Raw genomic sequence first — 18,148 nt, forward strand, 5'->3', positions numbered from 1 at the left:
TATATATGTGTAAAAGATAAAAGATATAAAGCAATACGCAGCTTTGTCCATGATATTTGCTGCCTGTAGCTTAATGAAGATAATATAACTGTGTTCTAAGTTAATTAGAACTTCCTTAACCCATGGATATTAGTTCACTTTAAATTTATGACTGGGTTTCCTTAGGACTGTCGGACCTCAGCGCTTCCACTAGTACGTTTCCAGTACGTGCTGTGTTTCTATGGAAGTCGCATATGTAATACACTTTTTGCATTCAACTTTATCCATATTGTTAGGCAGAAGTTCTGCATAGGATTTAACATTTGTAACAGGTAATGAATGTGTGATGGCATGGATTTATAGTTCCTGAGATCTGGATAATTGGGGTAATATTAGGAAGATTTACCTACTACTAATAGGAGGCGCCACGGCCACAAATCAAGCCATCTGCATCTCTTATCACCAGACCGTATATTACTATTTCATAGTCAGCATTGACCTATAGGTAGCGCCACGTTCCACACTGAAGCGGTCTATACATCTTATCGCCAGATGTTATACTACTGTTCCATATATGGCGCTGACGTAATCTAGGAGCCCCTTGAAGAATTTTCCGTATTTTCTGTAGTTCTACAGGATTCCGGTCTTTGTTGTTGAGAACTGTGGCACGTTAACACGTGCGGTAATGCTAGTACTTAATTTTAAAGGGACATTTCCCCCCTGAAACGTGAAAAGGTAAGTTTTTGAAAAATTATTCAAACTGTTCTATTGCGCATACTCGTGTAATATGGCTCCGAATCAAAATGCAACGCCAAGTTCGATCAATATTATATGTGATGTGACGTAAATGAAACGCCATGGTGTTCACTAAATATTTACCCATGTAGAAAATGTTGTTTTAAGTGGTGTGAATGTGGAAAGTAAGACATTTTGAGTGTTTTGTGGTAATCTGCACTGCAAATCTGGATTTTCTAATAAATGTATACGATACACGCAGGTGCGTACGCAGACGTAGTAATAATGTTAACTGAGCCTGCTCCATTGTTGTTGACTGACTCGAAATGCTTTTCATAAAATGGTGTTTTACCACGTTGTTTTCCCACATTTCGACCTATAAGTGAGGCCGAAAAAACCAAAAAACTCATAGGAATTTAACTAGAATGATGACTAAGGTTGGAAATACGACTATTTCGTGTTATTTGCATTTTTGCATGGCCTAGTCTAGCGTCCATAATGACTGGCGCCAAACCACCATTTTGTGCGCACATTACTATTTGTGTTGCATGTGCATGCGTTTCCAAAAAATACAAATCAAACGCATTTATTTGGGATTTTAAATTTTCCGTCTGTGTTTTCGATTTTTCCGTCAGATAATCTTCCGATACTTATCCTCTTTGTTCCATTATGATCTAATAAATATATTGATTTTCAGGCCCCCACAATCCACAACTAACATGAAACCAATTTCTGGTTTAACCAATGTTGTTGTACAGGGCGATATCCTATTATCCTTAGCAAAACGAATCCGCTAGGGCTCTATCATTATTAACTAATGCCCATCCGTTCAAAACATTAATTTAGGTCCCTAATTAGGTCGTTTTTACCCAGTTGCTTGGCACAAATAAATATTTTTAATTTTTTGATTGTATCTCATTTTGTGTATTATTTTTTTTTTTTAGGTAGTTTAATGAATATTTATTTTCGTCTACAGTAGGTCCACATAAATGAGCTAGAAGGTCATTCTTAAATTTAGATTATTTATCAATTTAAATAACCAGGTAGGTATATGATTTTAGTATGACCTTCAACATAATTTCTAAGGAACCTTTTCTTTAAGGTCAATATAGATAAATTCTTACTCTTAAGAAATACTTATGTTCAAATTAGTCAAGTTTCACTGATTTTAATAGGAACATAACTATGTTCATTTTAAAATCTAAACTTGACGTTCACTCATATATCAATTTTCCAAATAACTATGCTTCTGGCACCAATACTTCAATGATATGGCTCTTAGTGTGAATAGACTAAAGTTCTGGTAACTTTGTGATGTATTTGAAACCTACCTCAAAGTTGAATATTCATGTCTGACTTGGGGATATTGTTGTTAATACAGGATATCTCTGTCAATTTTTATTACTTTCCAATTTTTAACCATCTATAAAATCCCCAATAATCTTTGGAAATATGTAAAATTTAAAAATGTACATTACTGGGCAAAATGTAGTAAAAGGACAACTGATTTGAATCAGGTGCATTGTTGAATCTTGACAATACAACTTTCATTTTCTTTGGAATTGAACTCTCATCAATTACTCCTTTTCCGTAAGGAAAAATAAGTCTATAGTGAATAAAATTGAATGAAATGAAAAAATTAATGAAATTAAAAAAAAAATTGAAATGTTCTTAACTCTTTAGCTTTAAATTTTTGCACTAAATTGCATATTGCTTGCCTTAAATCACCAATAAACTTACTAAACTACAATTTTCTAAGGCTTGAAATTCATGTTTGTTATTTTACCTCTTATGGAAATGTATTAGTTTAACCCTATTGTACTATCTCTGGACTTAGGAGTTTTTCATTTAGGGAAGTATGAGCATGTCTTAGGAAGTAAAGCAATTGTCTTGGCTAAAAATGCAATAGGTGTACAAATATTTACAGCTTGGGCCTATGCTGTTATATAAATTGTTATGCATTTTTATACTTTTACAGTGTATCATAGCCAAAGTCATACACCTTAGAATTTCATGTCATAATGTTATTTTTTCGGTAAAATAGAAAGTTAACAAAAAACGTTTGAAGGCAAGAATCAATGTTTATTCAATGTTATTATCACAAAACTTAAATAGAATTTATTTCTAATTAATAAAAACTTGCAGTTGATTCAACAGAAAACAAACAAAATTTAGGCAACAACCAAAACCGTACACATCATTATAACATAAAAAAATAATTCATATAAAATATAATATTTTGTTGAGTATCCTTTTTTTATCCACCACCATTTTCAAGCGACGTGACGTCAATTTGACCAAATCTTCTGTAGCCGAGGGATGAATATTTGCCCATTCTTCTTGAAGTGCTGTTTCCAACTAATTTTTATTTGAAATTATTTGAGTTCTAATTTTTTTTTCTAAAATACCCCACAAATCTTCGATTGCGTTTAAATCAGACGATTGTGGGGGTGTTTGCAACAGTTTGGAACAATTGTACAATAGCCAGAGCTTTCCTATTTCCAGTGTGCTTTGGATCACTGTTGGCATGGAACTTTAGGTGTTCCAAAATCCCCAAACTTTTCTATACTACGTCTCATATGTTGTTTTAAAATATTTACATAAACGAATTTGTACTTGTGCTGTCAATAAAATGTAATGCGCCCACTCCACTTGCTGTTATACACCACCATACCAACACCAAACCTCCACCATGTTTTACTGTGAATCTATCTGTTCGATATTTGGTTATCGCCACACTATTTGTCTTCTATCTCTACTCCAGATGTTATATTTACTCTTGTTGCTAAAAAGAACCATCTTCCAAAAGGCAAAATCCTCGTCCTTATAACGTTCTGCAAAGTTCATTCTTTTTTTACGATTAATGGCACTGACATAGGGCTTCTTTCCGGCTACTCATCCGTGAAAAATATGTTTCTGTAACATTTTTCGAATGTTGTGAGTACTAACATCAATGCTCAGTTCTTGTCACACATCGGCAGCTAGTTGGACAGCACTCACTTTTGAGTTTTTAGTGATGCGTCTAATAATCCATCTTTCATCATACTCCGATAACTTTTTGTTAAGAGCTGTTCTCTTTTTTCACGATACCCGCTTTTCTTGTTAAAAGTTTTAACAACACATTAAATAGTAGAATGCTGTCTTTTGGACATTTTGCTATTTTTATTAAACATTTTCCCCCCTGGAAGTATTGAATGATTAATTTTTTCTGTTCGGTAGTTAATTGCTTCATTTTTTCAAACGACCTTTTATAAATCGCTTATACATTTTGGAAACCAGTTTCAAATGAATTGACAAATAATAGGTATATGTACATACAGCTAAAATAAGGACTTCCCCGAACGAAACGACTATTCCATGTCAAGCAACCCTTCGACCGTATAGTTTTGGCTATTGCCTAAATTTTTTTTGTTTTCTATTCAAATAGCTGCCATTTTTTTATTAATTATAAATAAAGTTGTAAGTTTTGTGATAATAACAATTAAACATTAATTCTTGCCTCCAAAGGTTTTTTTGTTAACTTTTCAATGTTACAGAAAAAATAATATTATAACATGAAATTCTAAGGTGTATGGACTGTGATGCACTCTATATTTGAAATTTACGTTTTGAGTTGAATTACGCAGGGTTACATTGTGTTCCTTTAATTTGAATATGTCACGACATGGCACCTTTTTGTATTAACGCGACTTCCTTCACATACGTTTCAGTTCACATCTACACTATATTCACTCAATATTTTCAAATTAGATAACTTGTAAAATTCTATAAGAAAATCGAGCTTCTTCTGAGGAAGCAGAAAAGCTAAGAAAGTCTTACATGTACATAATAGGTATTTTTCAGTTTGTATAGTATTCCTAGAGTGGTTTTGTGTTATTATTTATTTAGTTTTATCCTGAGTTGTATAAAACATTGGTTCTTAGTCCGAGGGTTCTAAGATAATATTGTTGATCATTGCTACACATGTTCCTTTTCCATAGATCATGTTTTTACCATCAAGTTCCCATTCCTGTTCAGTAGTAAGGAAGAGGTGTTGCTGCATTTTTTGAACACAGTATTTAACTGAAATATAATTTAAACGATAGTAGATTTATCATTCCACAAAGTGTGCAATTAGTCACATAAATTACTAATAGAAAAAGCAGCCATCATCAATAAGAAGCAATATTACCCAATGTTGACCTTGAAATTGAATTACAAAACTTGAAACTAGAACGACATGCCACTTGAAAATCAATTTTAAACTAATGAAACAACAATTTTTCATGTTTGACATTTCCGCAGATTTCAGCTTTTGACAGGTAATATGTCCGGCGCATATTGACGACTATGCCACTGCTATTTAAAACTTGCAGGCCATCTCGGAACCAAGTCTCCAGTCAATTTTAAAAACAAAAATAAATATGACAGGAACCATCTGTCATTAGTTCCAGGTAGCCGCTTATCCTCATTAACAAATAATGAAGGGAATTTAATTAAATTTCTTCACTTTGCACTAAAAATGGTAATTGAAACAATTAAATTTAGAATCAATTATGATAAAAACAAAAAAGTATCTAGTAGAAACTGTCTGTCATAAATTTCTATTCTATAAGTTGCTTTTCGCTAATTTCTGCAGGTAATTTTTGGTACATAATATCAAAGTTACACATTTTAAAGTAAATAAATGTCAGCATGTAATAAGAGTAGTCCTCAGTTATTTCGTTGGTTTTTGCAAGAAATGTAGGTACTTAAAAACAATCTAACAAGCATAATCTCTTACAGAGAGCCCCTTCCATGGTTAAATTAAAAGCCTTGACTGTCTAATATGAACACTAACGGGAGTTCAAGCAATGGAGCTGATCAGATTACCATGGTGGTGGGTTCTCCCTCTGGAATGTCAGGACAGTCAGATGATGACGATGATCAGTGCCCTTCATCGCCAGGATCTGCTTATGAAACCAATGCCGATCTCATGGCTGCCGCCATGGGAGATGAAGTTACAGCACAATTGGCAGCAGCAGGTAAGCATATCAATTTATTACCCACATTTTGATATCTTGGGAAGTTGTTAAAATTTTTAAAATAGGACCAAATTGGTAATTTAATAAGTACAAATATTCCTTATTTTCAATGGGAACTATTTTTTTGTGAGAAATTGGTAGTATATAATACTGGTCCTCAAGAATTTAAGTAGATTAGCTAATGGAAGTCTTTGCAACTTCAGATAAATTAAGATGCTTAGGTAAACTTCCCCAAAAATATTTAATTTGATTTTGAACAGCACTGACTGTAACTAAATTAGTAGACGCTTTAGAGAATAGAGATACTTCATTCACTTCAAGTGCCTTTAATCAGACTTTAAAAATTTTATTTTCTCCTTAGACTATCTAGGTAAATGAATATATATATATATATATATAATGTCAAAAAGATGCTTTATTCATATGTAATACAATGTGACTTGTTGAATATTGTGGAAAAAAGAGACGAATCTAAAATTCTGGATAACATTGTATCATAATTATAATTATCACTTTAAAATATTTCCTTTTTGTGACACTTTCACAACTCAGTCTTAAGTAGTAACAGAGCTGTATTTTGAACAAACGGCAATTAAAAAAATATTTACGATAGGCGTTGATTCATGCCATTGTTTGAAACTTTACAGAGCCTTTTGATAAAAGGTCATTCCATAGAGGTGCTAAGAAACTATTACATGTTTATATTGGTTGCATTGTATTACGTGTTTATGTTGGTAGCATTAAATATTGAAATATTTGATTAAATGCTATATTGATTTTGTGAAGAAAATTTGAAAAGATAGTGTGTGTTTTTTAGAGTTCATAGTGTAGTAATAGAGAGATAGAATACCTAGCAACTTCAGTAAACTAGATTGCTGGAATTTTAAAAGGGATAAGGAAAATTTGATTGTTTCATTTACCTACTTCTCCAATTCAAAGTTCCAGCATTATATTTTCTAGGACTTCTTTACAAGAGTTGTGATAATAAGTTTAAATTGTTTTTTTTTTATCACAACTACGTTTCCTTTATCATGTGTCTTCTTATCTTCTCTAGGTCCTGTAGGAGTAGCTGCAGCTGCTGCAATAGTGTCCTCAAAGAAACGTAAAAGGCCTCATTCATTTGAAACTAACCCTTCAATTAGAAAACGACAACAAAACAGACTGCTACGAAAGCTAAGAGTATGGCTTGGAGTATTCATTTTAAATGCCTGAGTTTACACTCTTTTTACAGCAAACTATTGACGAATTTGCCACTAGAGTAGGACAACAAGCTATAGTATTGGTGGCAACCCCTGGCAAACCCAACACCAGTTACAAAGTATTCGGAGCCAAGCCCTTGGAAGACATTATAAAAAATTTAAAAGTCACCATCATGGAGGAACTAGAGAATGCTTTGGCCCATCAAGTGAGCTGTCTCTATTAATAGCGTTAAGAAACTTTTTAACTTTAATTTCTGTAGGCTCCTCCTCCAATACAAGAGGATCCAACCCTCTTTGAACTTCCTCCTTTAATTATTGATGGAATTCCAACCCCCGTAGAGAAAATGACGCAAGCACAATTACGCGCCTTCATCCCTTTGATGCTGAAGTACTCTACAGGGAGAGGTAAACCTGGATGGGGTAGGGAGTCTACAAGGCCTCCGTGGTGGCCAAAAGAGTTACCTTGGGCTAATGTTAGAATGGATGCGAGAAGTGAAGATGAGAAACAGAAGGTTTGTCTTTATTCTGGTTTTGTGTAGTATTGGTACAGCAATTTGAGCTATATAAACTAAGACAAGTAGTTTTCTAGAGCCTTAAGATCTTTAAAATTCATTAGTAATCTCTCTTCCTATAATTCTGGTAATCAAAATGCTTTTCATTTATATTATATATAAATATATTTCTAATTTTATGTTAACTGCAAAGGTTTAAACACATTTCATTTCAGATATCTTGGACTCATGCCCTGCGACAGATAGTGATTAATTGCTACAAATTTCACGGTAGGGAAGATCTTTTGCCTGCATTTACTGAGGAGGATGAAAAGGCCAATGCTGCTGCTACATCGAATGCGAATGTAAGTAAAAAATATGACTCCAATCGAATTTTCAACCGGCATTCATGATGGGTTTAGACCAATCGAAAGAACAGCTTTACACTTAAAATTATAATTATATTTGTAATGAAAATGTGAAGATATGTAACTGTGATCCACCAGGAATCGCCGTGTAAAAATATTTGAAATTGTGTTGGAGAAGTCAAGGACCTGTGCAATGAGAGGGCTTGTGCCCCTGTATTAAATTTGAACATGACTTTTTAAGACTAACTAATCTAAACTAACATTCCAGTAAATGATATTTTTCCTTAATACTCAATTTAAATGAATAGCCAGTTAAGAATATGCTCCTAAAAATTTTTAAAATCTTTTACAATCTGACTGTTTTCATTATCTAACCCGATAACAAAATGGCGCATCTCCTACTAATATTTTTCAGTGTAATTCCGTGGGTGTGTTAAAAATGCACTCATCTGGCGTGCCCACCCACAAAATACAAATTCAAGCTAACGGCTCCCCTCAAATCATCGCGGCTTCTCCCGACGGGTTGTCGGGATCGTCCACGCAGGTTTGCCTCGACCCGGGAGGCTACAGTTCAGACGTGGATGTGTGTACCTTTGAATTGGCTTCTTTGATGTTGTACTTTTTTAGTTGGCTCACTTTTTTATGTGTTGTTCACTTGTAGCGTATTTGTCAATCCTTTAGAGCGTCTCCTTTCAAAAAAATTAAGACTGAATATCAAAAAAATATAATAACGAGCAAGATTTAAATGTGTAGCGCATGCTGCCATTTTTTAAGCTATTAAATTTTAGTTCCAAATGTAGCAAGGTGTAACACGTTTGATTCATTGTCTACCGTGGCTCTACTTGGTTTTATAGCCAAAAAACCTAGTAACTCGATAAAATTTGAATGTACCAACGGCTGAGAAGCTCTTATTCTATTGTTTTAATTGGAACATTCTCAGTTTTAAGTTATCAGAGAAAAATAATATTTATGATATGCGGGAAAAGGCAGCCTTTGCCAAAAATATACAGTAGGGACATGAAGATGGATATCGATAAGTGAATGGTCTATACAATTGACCTTTCTCTTATCTAGCTAATCTCTATCTAATTTAATTATTACCGATTAGTTCCATTTGCTTTCATATAAACTCTAAGATTTTTACCTTCTCGGCAATATTTTTTCATGTGTTTGTAGTACATCAGTGTTCCTTTTTTCTTTTTATGGGTTTATTTTTTAGACTGGACGCTTGATTATTATTTCTTTTAAGCATTTTTCTAGTATGACTGTAAACTTTCAGGATTATGTAATCACACTAATACTGAAAGCTTACTTAGTTTTTTATTTTTTCGCTAACAATAGGTTTTTCGTACCCAGATTACTACGCAGTATACCCCAACAGTCCTACACACCATCACAAACCCAGATGGAACTGTCAGTATTGTACAGGTTGATCCCAACAACCCCATTATAACATTACCAGATGGTACTACCGCCCATGTGCAGGGTATGGCAACGGTAAGTAAGATTTTGCTAACACAGAGTGTTTTTGAATTCAAGTTTCGAAAAAAATTGTTTATTTGCATTTTTATTTCTGGTGTTATTTAGTATCATGCATAGGATGTTTATAGTAACTCTCTTAGTTAAATTTAATTTCTTATTTAGTTACAATCTGGAAATGGCGACGGATCAAATGTGCATACCATACAGACCATCACTGATGGTGGCTCTCAAGGTGAGGTGGTTGACTTGAATTCGGTTGCAGAAGCCACCTTAAATTCAGACGGTCAAATCATCTTGACTGCCGAAGATGGCCATGGTAAGTTTAGGTTTTTGACTTTGAAATTTCTAATCATGTGTGTGTCGATCATTGTCATTGTTGCGATTTGTGCCAGGAGGAAAGGATATCTATATAGGTACATATGAACGGCCAGTGAAGAAGACAAAATACTTAAGATTTCATTGAAACTAATCTCACAGCAGGCATTGAACTTTAAACAGGACGTTTAACAAAGCCATCCGTGTTTTATTTACGCTTAGTTTATTGTATGTATAGTTCAATTACATCTTGAGGGCTCCGGAGATAACTCATCTTACTCTGATTTGTTTAAAAAAGATAGTGATATATGAAAAAAAATTGTGTTCTGGGTGTTCCAATATAATACCGACTACGCCTTTATAAACGTGACATAACCTTCCGGTGTGAAACTCAACTTTAAGAGATCACTTTAAAAAAAGTCAAAAGTTCTAGGTAGTATCTATAGGGTATGTTGTCAGACTCCTTCCTTTACTTTCCTAATTATGAAGTACCTACTTACTTTCTTAAATCATTTAGTGTATGCGATCAGACCCCAGCAGTACATTTGCCAGGTTGCCTGTTCCCTGGTCAATGTGATCCGACTCTTCGCCCCAGTTTGATTTGAACCTGTTTCTCCTTAAATTTTGAATAATTTGTTGATTTATCTAGTTTTATATTTTATTGTTGTCAGTTATGTTGTTATTGTGTGTAAAGTCACAATTATTATTCAGTTTCTTTCGTTGATTGAAGTTTTACTATTTGTTGATTAGTAGTTTTATAATAAACTGTTATAATAATTTAATTTAATAAATTGGCTCCTTCTTTCGTCCACTTGAATGTTTCTTTTATTTGGTTTTAAAAAATGTGTAAAAGAAACATACTGGTTAATAACTGAAATTTATCGTAAAATGTTTATATAAATATTTTTGCACTCCTGGTACAATACATCATTCTAAAACTCACGTTTAAATTTTGTTACGGAAGCAACCCTGAATACTGAGGGTCAAATTATATTGACTGGTGAAGATGGACAGGGTATGTATGATTTTATATGACTTTCCACTATACGCATTACAATAGGGTTTTGATATTATACGCTGAAACTTTTAGTCAGATACTTGAAAATAATGTTTGTTTGTAAAGGAAGAAAAATATAAGGAAGGTCCCATTCATAATAATTTTTAAAAGAAACGTTGAGAAAATTAAAGATGGCTCACTTTACCACTGATTTCCAATATATTTATTTGATTTTGTTTATTGAATTTTTTTAAATATTCTGAGCTTTAAAACAGACATTGTTTTATATGTGTGTGGTCTTCAAACTATGAACAGTTATGTTGCGAAATGTGTGGTATTATTTATTGAGCACACAATGTGTTACTAGAAAATATTTTAGAATGGTTTGTTCTTGTACAAGATGTTCTGAAATTAGGTGGTCAAAGTTAAAATTAAATAAATTTTCTATAAAAAAATAATACCACTTTGATTTTTAAAATATGTTTTAAATGGCAAAATAGCATTATGTTTGGTTCATGATGAATTGTGGCCATCTAATTTCGAAACATCATATACAGGGTGAGTTTTTTAAGTGTGTCACGTAAATATCTCTGAAGTTATGAGTTTTAGAAAAAAAGTTTCAAATAAAAAAGGGATTATATGAAAGGGGAAAACTTTTGGTATCATCACTGTTTCGATTCAAGGTCATCTTCAGGCTCTAATCAAGGTCAACTTTGTTTTTTCAAATGGAAACCCCACATTTTTTTGACAGATTCTGATTTGTTGTTCAAAACAAGCATGTTTTTACTTGAAACATTTTTTTATTCATTTGATAGTTTTGGCACAAATTGACTTTTTTAAAGAATTTTGTTCTAACGAAAATGCTTGTATCGATACATTGAAGAGAAGAAATTGAAAAAAAAACATAATTTTTAAACAATTCAATCAAATAAGTGTTCAAAATGATGTCCTTTTACTTCAACGCATTTAGCGATTCTCATTTTGAATGACTGTTGGATATTCCAATATGTTTCTGGTCGAATAAAGAAAGAATTAAAAAAAACGTAATAAATAGATGTTTTATCAATTTGTAAACAAGTAGGACCCACAGTCCTACTCGCTTACAGTTTCAATTCAGTTTTAGAATAATAAATATTGTAAAATGGCAGTGCGATTTTCAAAAGACGAAAAAATTGAAATTATTTTTGCTTATGGCGAATCAGGTAGAAGCTCTACTGCAACGGTGCAGCGTTATGCCGAGCATTTCCCACAAAACGTACTTCCGTCACGGACTTTTGTCAATAAAATTGTGAGTTTATTTCGAGCCACAGGAAGTATCGAAACACAAAAAATAGCACGTTCAAAGACTGTCGTTGGAAATGAAGACAATCAAATTGATATTTTAGCTGCCATTGCACTTGATCCTCATGTAAGTACTCGCCAGCTGGCTGAAGAGTCTGGTATTTCACAAAGTAGTGTTTGTAAAATTTTAAAAAATCATAAGTTTCATCCTTACCACTTTTCTCTTCATCAAGAACTACATGGTGACGATTTTCAAAACCGAGTTATCTTTTGTACTTGAGCTCAAAGAAAAATCAGACAAAATGATGATTTTTTCTCGAATGTGTTGTTTACGGACGAGTCTGGATTCACAAACCATGGGCAAGTTAACAGACACAACATGCATTACTGGGCTGTTGAAAATCCCTATTGGTTACTAGAGGTGGAAAACCAGCGTCCATGGACTGTAAATGTTTGGTGTGGCATTGTAGGAGAACATTTTTTATCGATGGAAATCTTAATGCTGCAAAGTATCTCGATTTTTTAACACATGACTTGCCAATACTTTTGGAAGAAGTAAATCTAAATCGACGAATAACCATGTGGTATGAACATGATGGGTGCCCAGCTCATTATGCAACAGTTGTTCGGGAAAAATTGGATTAAATGTTTCCCCAAAAGTGGATTGGTCGTGGTGGTTATGTTAACTGGCCAGCACGTTCACCAGACTTAACATCTCCAGGTTTCTTTCTTTGGGGGTACTTAAAAGAAATTGTCTACGATGAAGTGCCAACAACTGCTGAAAACATGAAAGAAAGAATAAAAGTAGCTTGCCGTAACATTTGACCAGAAACATATTGGAATATCCAACAGTCATTCAAAATGAGAATCGCTAAATGCATTGAAGTAGAAGGACATCATTTTGAACACTTATTTGATTGAATTGTTTAAAAATTATGTTTTTTTTTTTCAATTTCTTCTCTTGAATGTATCGATACAAGCATTTTCGTTAGAACAAAATTCTTTAAAAAAGTCAATTTGTGCCAAAACTATCAAATGAATAAAAAAATGTTTCAAGTAAAAACATGTTTGTTTTGAACAACAAATCAGAATCTGTCAAAAAAATGTGGGGTTTCCATTTGAAAAAGCAAAGTTGACCTTGATTAGAGCCTGAAGATGACCTTGAATCGAAACAGTGATGATGCCAAAAGGTTCCCCCTTTCATATAATCCCTTTTTTATTTGAAACTTTTTTTTCTAAAACTCATAACTTCAGAGATATTTACGTGACACACTTAAAAAACTCACCCTGTATAAATCTGTAACTTAAGGTTAAATATGTATTTATTATTTACAATGCCCCATTTCGTCTCTTAACGTGTAGTATAGTTTAGTTTACTTTCGATGTTATCGTTTATACCTAATATCATGATGCATGTATTGTGTGAATTTTGGAATTGTCTTTGTATTCAGATATCTCCATTACTAGCAAATACAGTGCGTAACGAAAGCATTCAGGATGATAATTAAAAATCAGAAACCTCCGTTTCAAGAAACAATTTTATTTTCACATTTACTCATAGTGGTTTATATCAAAAGATTCCATATTGTAAAAGCATGTTTGACTGCTTTTTTCTTTTAAATATATCTTTAAAAAGGGTCGTAAATGCTTCATATTCTACTATTTTTAATTGTAGATATCCTAGACTTCACCAAATTTATAATGCCAAACTCCTCAGAATTCCATATCATAGATATTTAAGGTTTACGACTCTCTTCTAGGCTGTGGCATAGAACATTTTTATTTTGCGAGTAAAATTTACATTTGTTTTCGAGTGCTATATTTAAATTTTGCTTAATTTTTTTTCTGACATTGCAGTGAGCGGTGTTATAACCGTACCAGTTTCTGCGTCAATGTACCAAACTATGGTAGCTAATATTCAGCACCTACACACCAACAGCGACGGTACCGTTTGTGTTACACCGGTAGTACAAGTACCAAAGGTAAAGGTAAATACCGTGAATGTGTTTTTTTTTTGGTTTAGATTTTTAGTTAGGTGTTGGGCTATAATTTTTAATTAGATCTAATATGCATCTTTTTTTTTTCATTTACTTAAATTTCTAAACATGTAAGTTTACAAGAATTTGCTTTAAAATAGGTGGAACCAAACAACGGCGACAGTATCGAAACTTTAACGGTCACTCCGAGTGGTCTTAATACGCATACCATGATGATACAGGGTTCAGGTAGCGACGGACCCCAAGTATTGCAGGTTCTCTCCCTCAAAGATGCTACTGTCCTCACTAAAGCTATGCAAGGCATCACTGACGTGAAAACTGAGGAAACCATCATAAGTGACCAATAGATATAAGAACTTTAGGTAAACTTTTGTGGTGAAATATTCCCTAGTAGGTGTAGGTCCGTGAAGGTTCCTAAAGGTAACAGCCTACACTTGGGGTTGATTTCGAGTCCTGTGCGGCTCTTTTTCCTCTGAAGATGTCGGGAAACTGTTACCAAAGAGAGATATTTGCTAGAGTCACAATTATAATGGCTCAAAAGAAGAGACCCGATTCGGGAGTCGTTAAAAGCCTTATTGCGATTTGTATTAGCTCTCCCTAAATTGAGGTTGAATAGAACTTAAAAATATCTATAAATTGTCTGACAGCAATATACTTTAGATGGGGAATTGCTTAAGTTTAAGGAGAAGTGGTACAAATTTCTGTTATTAACATTCGACAATGCGCAGTGGATTTTAATGGCCTCTCTGGGTTTGTCAAATGTTAATTGTTTTCGGGTGATATATAAAGGTAGTGCATAATGACATAGCTCCAAAGAAAAGTTTTGGGGCTGTTTCGTTATGAACTTCCTTTAAAAATGATGTGATATGTAGCGAATAACGAAATAATTACAAATATAATTTTGGGGCTGTTTCGTTATGAACTTTCTACGAAAACGATGTGATATTTGAATTTCTAACAGCTTCAGCTAGAAACAACAGTTCAAGTGTCTGTTACTAGTGGGAATCTTGGTAATTATTGCGTAATTTAATGTACAGAATTATTATATTTGGGGTATTTTTGGCCTTATTGGTCGGAAACATGTTATTATTTTGATTTTATCAAATTTCCCACATTACGGTAGAACGTATAATTTTGTTTTTATTATTGTTTTATTTTATTTTTACACCATTTATTTACACTTTTTTATACAAATTGACTGAGTTATTATGTACATTATTAATTTTTTTTTACATACGTTGTTAATTTTTTTTCGTACATTTTTTCCCTATCAAAGAATGGACCAGTTTATTTAATTTTCCGCCTTGCCCATAAGGCCAGAAATAGTAGTTGTTCAACTCCTTATGTGTATATAATTACGTTGATAAGCTTTGTTAGTTATAAAGGTATAACGTAATATTAGGTATAATTCATAGGTCCATTGTTCTGAAGATATATTGAAAACATTAAAAAAATATCAATTTTATTATTTTTCGTAAGACACTATTTTCCACCAAGAAAATGATAAAGGAAAATTGATCGAGGATAATAAAAAATGCCAGAACAACCAGGTGTTTTTAATATATCTCAATATTGACTTGTAAAAAGCATTTCTTACGTAAACTAAGAGCTGTTGTTACAAGGATTTATTCTGTAATTTGAAGTGGAAGGCGGTAGGTTAGTGAAGACCACCTTTCACAATAAAAATAGCTGAGATATTGACGGGTGTTCAAAATGCAGAATAGGGTATATCGATGTCCTAATGTTTGAATGATGTTGCTTAATCCTGATCTGAATAAAATTAGGATCTGATTATACAAAGTGAATTACATTTTTTGGAAATATTGAATTTGCAGCAAGAATTACCTGTAGTTAACAATTCAATTGTTATTTGATTAGCAAGTTTGGAAAACATACAGGATGCTACAAACGTGTCTGTATGTACGGAAATCTTGGAAAATGTTAAAAAAATCGAATTCGATGAAATTGGAGCAAATAGATGTGGTTGAATGCCCTGATGCTGAGTTATCATAACTTTTTAAAATTGGTAAAACTCCGATTTTTTCACGAATCAAAGTTTAGCAAAAGTTTTGTTAGCATAGGAGATGTTATAGTGCAATATATTTTTTGTGGCATCCTGTATATTTAATTTATGTATTCGAAATTGGTTAAAGAAACCTTGATTGAGTTACTGTCTTTTCATTATCATTGGTTGTAATACCGATGAAATATTTATCATAGAAAAGTCAATCGGTTTCGAAACTTTTATCTGGGCAAATAAAAACGTAACGACGAGTGTTTAGCTAAGTGACTTTTCTATGATAAGTATTTGGTTAGTAGTTTTAGAGCTTAATGCGTTTGCAGTCAAATGTGTTGAAATATACACTGAGCCTAATGTAGTTTTAAATAAATGATTTTGCTCTGTATACGAAGATCCTTTGCTAGTTCTTACTAACTGTAAAAAACAAAAGCAGTTTTATTATATTTTTTCTACAAAAAGCCGTAGATTGTAGTGAGATATTAATTCCGAACACGAAATGAATCCAGTTTCCTTCAAGTTATAATTTAAATGAGTTTTTTTAATTTCCTACATAATTTTGAATCCAATCAAAATTTTCAGTATTGGGAAGACGCTGTAAAAATATTGGTACTTATGTACCAACATTATTCCAATTTTTATAACAATTATACTATAAGTTGTCACAGGGTTTAATAAAATAATTTGTTAAATACTTACTATTAAAATGGTCACTTGAAATAAACAACGACACGAGGCGCTTTAAAACGTGTTATTCGTGCAAATTTCATACCTATACTACAAGGACGTCAGTAGTAATTAATGATTAATGTAAACTCTTCGAAATATAAGTTAAAATATGGCAAATTTCGAGTTATGTATAGTTGTTTTGGTAGTAAATTACGTGTTGTTTTTGAATTTCCCTCATAAGTGTGTATTGTTGTAAAGTTCACGAAACGCACTGTGTATGTATTTACTGATTTCTTACTAGGACTGTCTTTGTTTTGTAAAAATAATGGGATACCAAAGAGTTTTAATACTTAGTTGACTTATCTAGAATTCAGTTTGGTTTTGGGTAAAAGTAATAGTTATCGTATTTAATTGCGAATTTCTGTGCCAATTTATTATTTCAGGCTATATTTTACATTACACTGTTACGCATAGAAGACCAGAAATAATAGCACATCACTCAATAAGTCTCCGGTCTAACCAAGAAAAAGTAACTAAGGAAATCATATGGGTCTATCAACAGTGTTGCCATATATGTGTCAGACCGGAGACTTACTCAGTGATGTGTTATATTATTAAAGGAGCTTATTATGTTAACCATTATTGCCTAAGGGAGACGATTTCGTCCCGAATCGCAGCTGAGGGGTGCAAGTCTCCAGAAGATGTAATGGCCATAAAAAACGATTATAATGCTATACTTCGTCCACGGCCATTGTCCATCGCCAACGATAAAATCTACTAAAACTTTAGTAATAGTGGACTTCAAAATTTCGAGTTTACCTATTCGCCGCAATCAAGCAATATGCGACGCTCATCCTCGATTGATTTCCCGATGCTGTGCTCTGTAATGAACGCCTTGCCACGAAAACATCTAATTTAAATAGCCAGCGGGAATGAAGACTATATCCCGCAGATCCCTCTTTGTTCCCTCTGATACTGTATCACTCTTATTTAACTTCAGTCAACAAGCCGAATATTAGTTCATTATTAAGTGGTCGTGGACAATCTATATTTTCGTGAATTACGCACAAAAATCATAATACTAAAATAATTATCTTTCATTTTTCCATCTAGGCATACATATGTTATTTACGTCCCAGCAAACAAAAAGGACTAGTAGCCTATTACAAATCGTGCTACTACGTGTCATGTGTATGGCCAGTACGTTTATGTTTGCTAGGATATCTGTTCTGATTTCTAACGACTGTCTTTTCATTGTAAAAAAAATGCCAAGGTCCTAATAAGTGTTGTATTTTATGTAAAGACCGAATCTAAACATTAGATCGTAGTTGTAATTCAAGTGTATATCAAATATGCAATGGTCAGTGTAAAATTGTTTTTATGACGATTATGTTTTTTAATTGTGAAATATAGAATGTAAATAAACGTCTTAATGTGTTTTTTATTGTCGAAAAGTAAAGATTTCGTCGTTTTTGAAGCAATTCGATGGACAATATGTTCTTTAAACTTCCCATTTTTTAGAGTTTGCCGACTCTGCAAATTCAATTTTCGGATATGCATGAATGTGCTATCATTCCGGAGTTTAGTCCTAACATAATCATAAGATAATTTTCGA

At 33.0% G+C, this 18,148-nt stretch overlaps 1 protein-coding gene across 9 annotated transcripts; it reads left to right on the forward strand.

The window, feature by feature from the left end:
• Positions 1-520: 520 nt before the first annotated feature.
• ewg (DNA-binding protein Ewg) lies at positions 521-17,961 on the forward strand. 9 transcript variants are annotated; one of them, XM_066399317.1, is made up of 12 exons: positions 521-714; positions 5,479-5,717; positions 6,772-6,896; positions 6,949-7,122; positions 7,177-7,428; positions 7,644-7,772; positions 8,191-8,358; positions 9,132-9,272; positions 9,420-9,573; positions 10,537-10,587; positions 13,708-13,838; positions 13,988-17,961. In XM_066399317.1, the coding sequence occupies exons 2-12, from the start codon at positions 5,522-5,524 to the stop codon at positions 14,192-14,194; spliced, it is 1,728 nt and encodes a 575-aa protein (XP_066255414.1). In that variant the 5' UTR covers positions 521-714; positions 5,479-5,521; the 3' UTR covers positions 14,195-17,961. The 9 variants fall into 9 exon arrangements, with proteins under 9 accessions (XP_066255414.1, XP_066255412.1, XP_066255416.1 ...); XM_066399315.1 differs by lacking the exon at positions 521-714 and adding an exon at positions 752-976; XM_066399319.1 differs by lacking the exon at positions 521-714 and adding an exon at positions 753-976 and having other exon boundaries at positions 13,708-13,832.
• The last annotated feature ends 187 nt before the right edge of the window (positions 17,962-18,148 follow it).

Source organism: Euwallacea similis, chromosome 18 (assembly GCF_039881205.1).
Source record: "Euwallacea similis isolate ESF13 chromosome 18, ESF131.1, whole genome shotgun sequence".
NCBI classification, from domain to species: Eukaryota; Metazoa; Arthropoda; class Insecta; order Coleoptera; family Curculionidae; genus Euwallacea; species Euwallacea similis.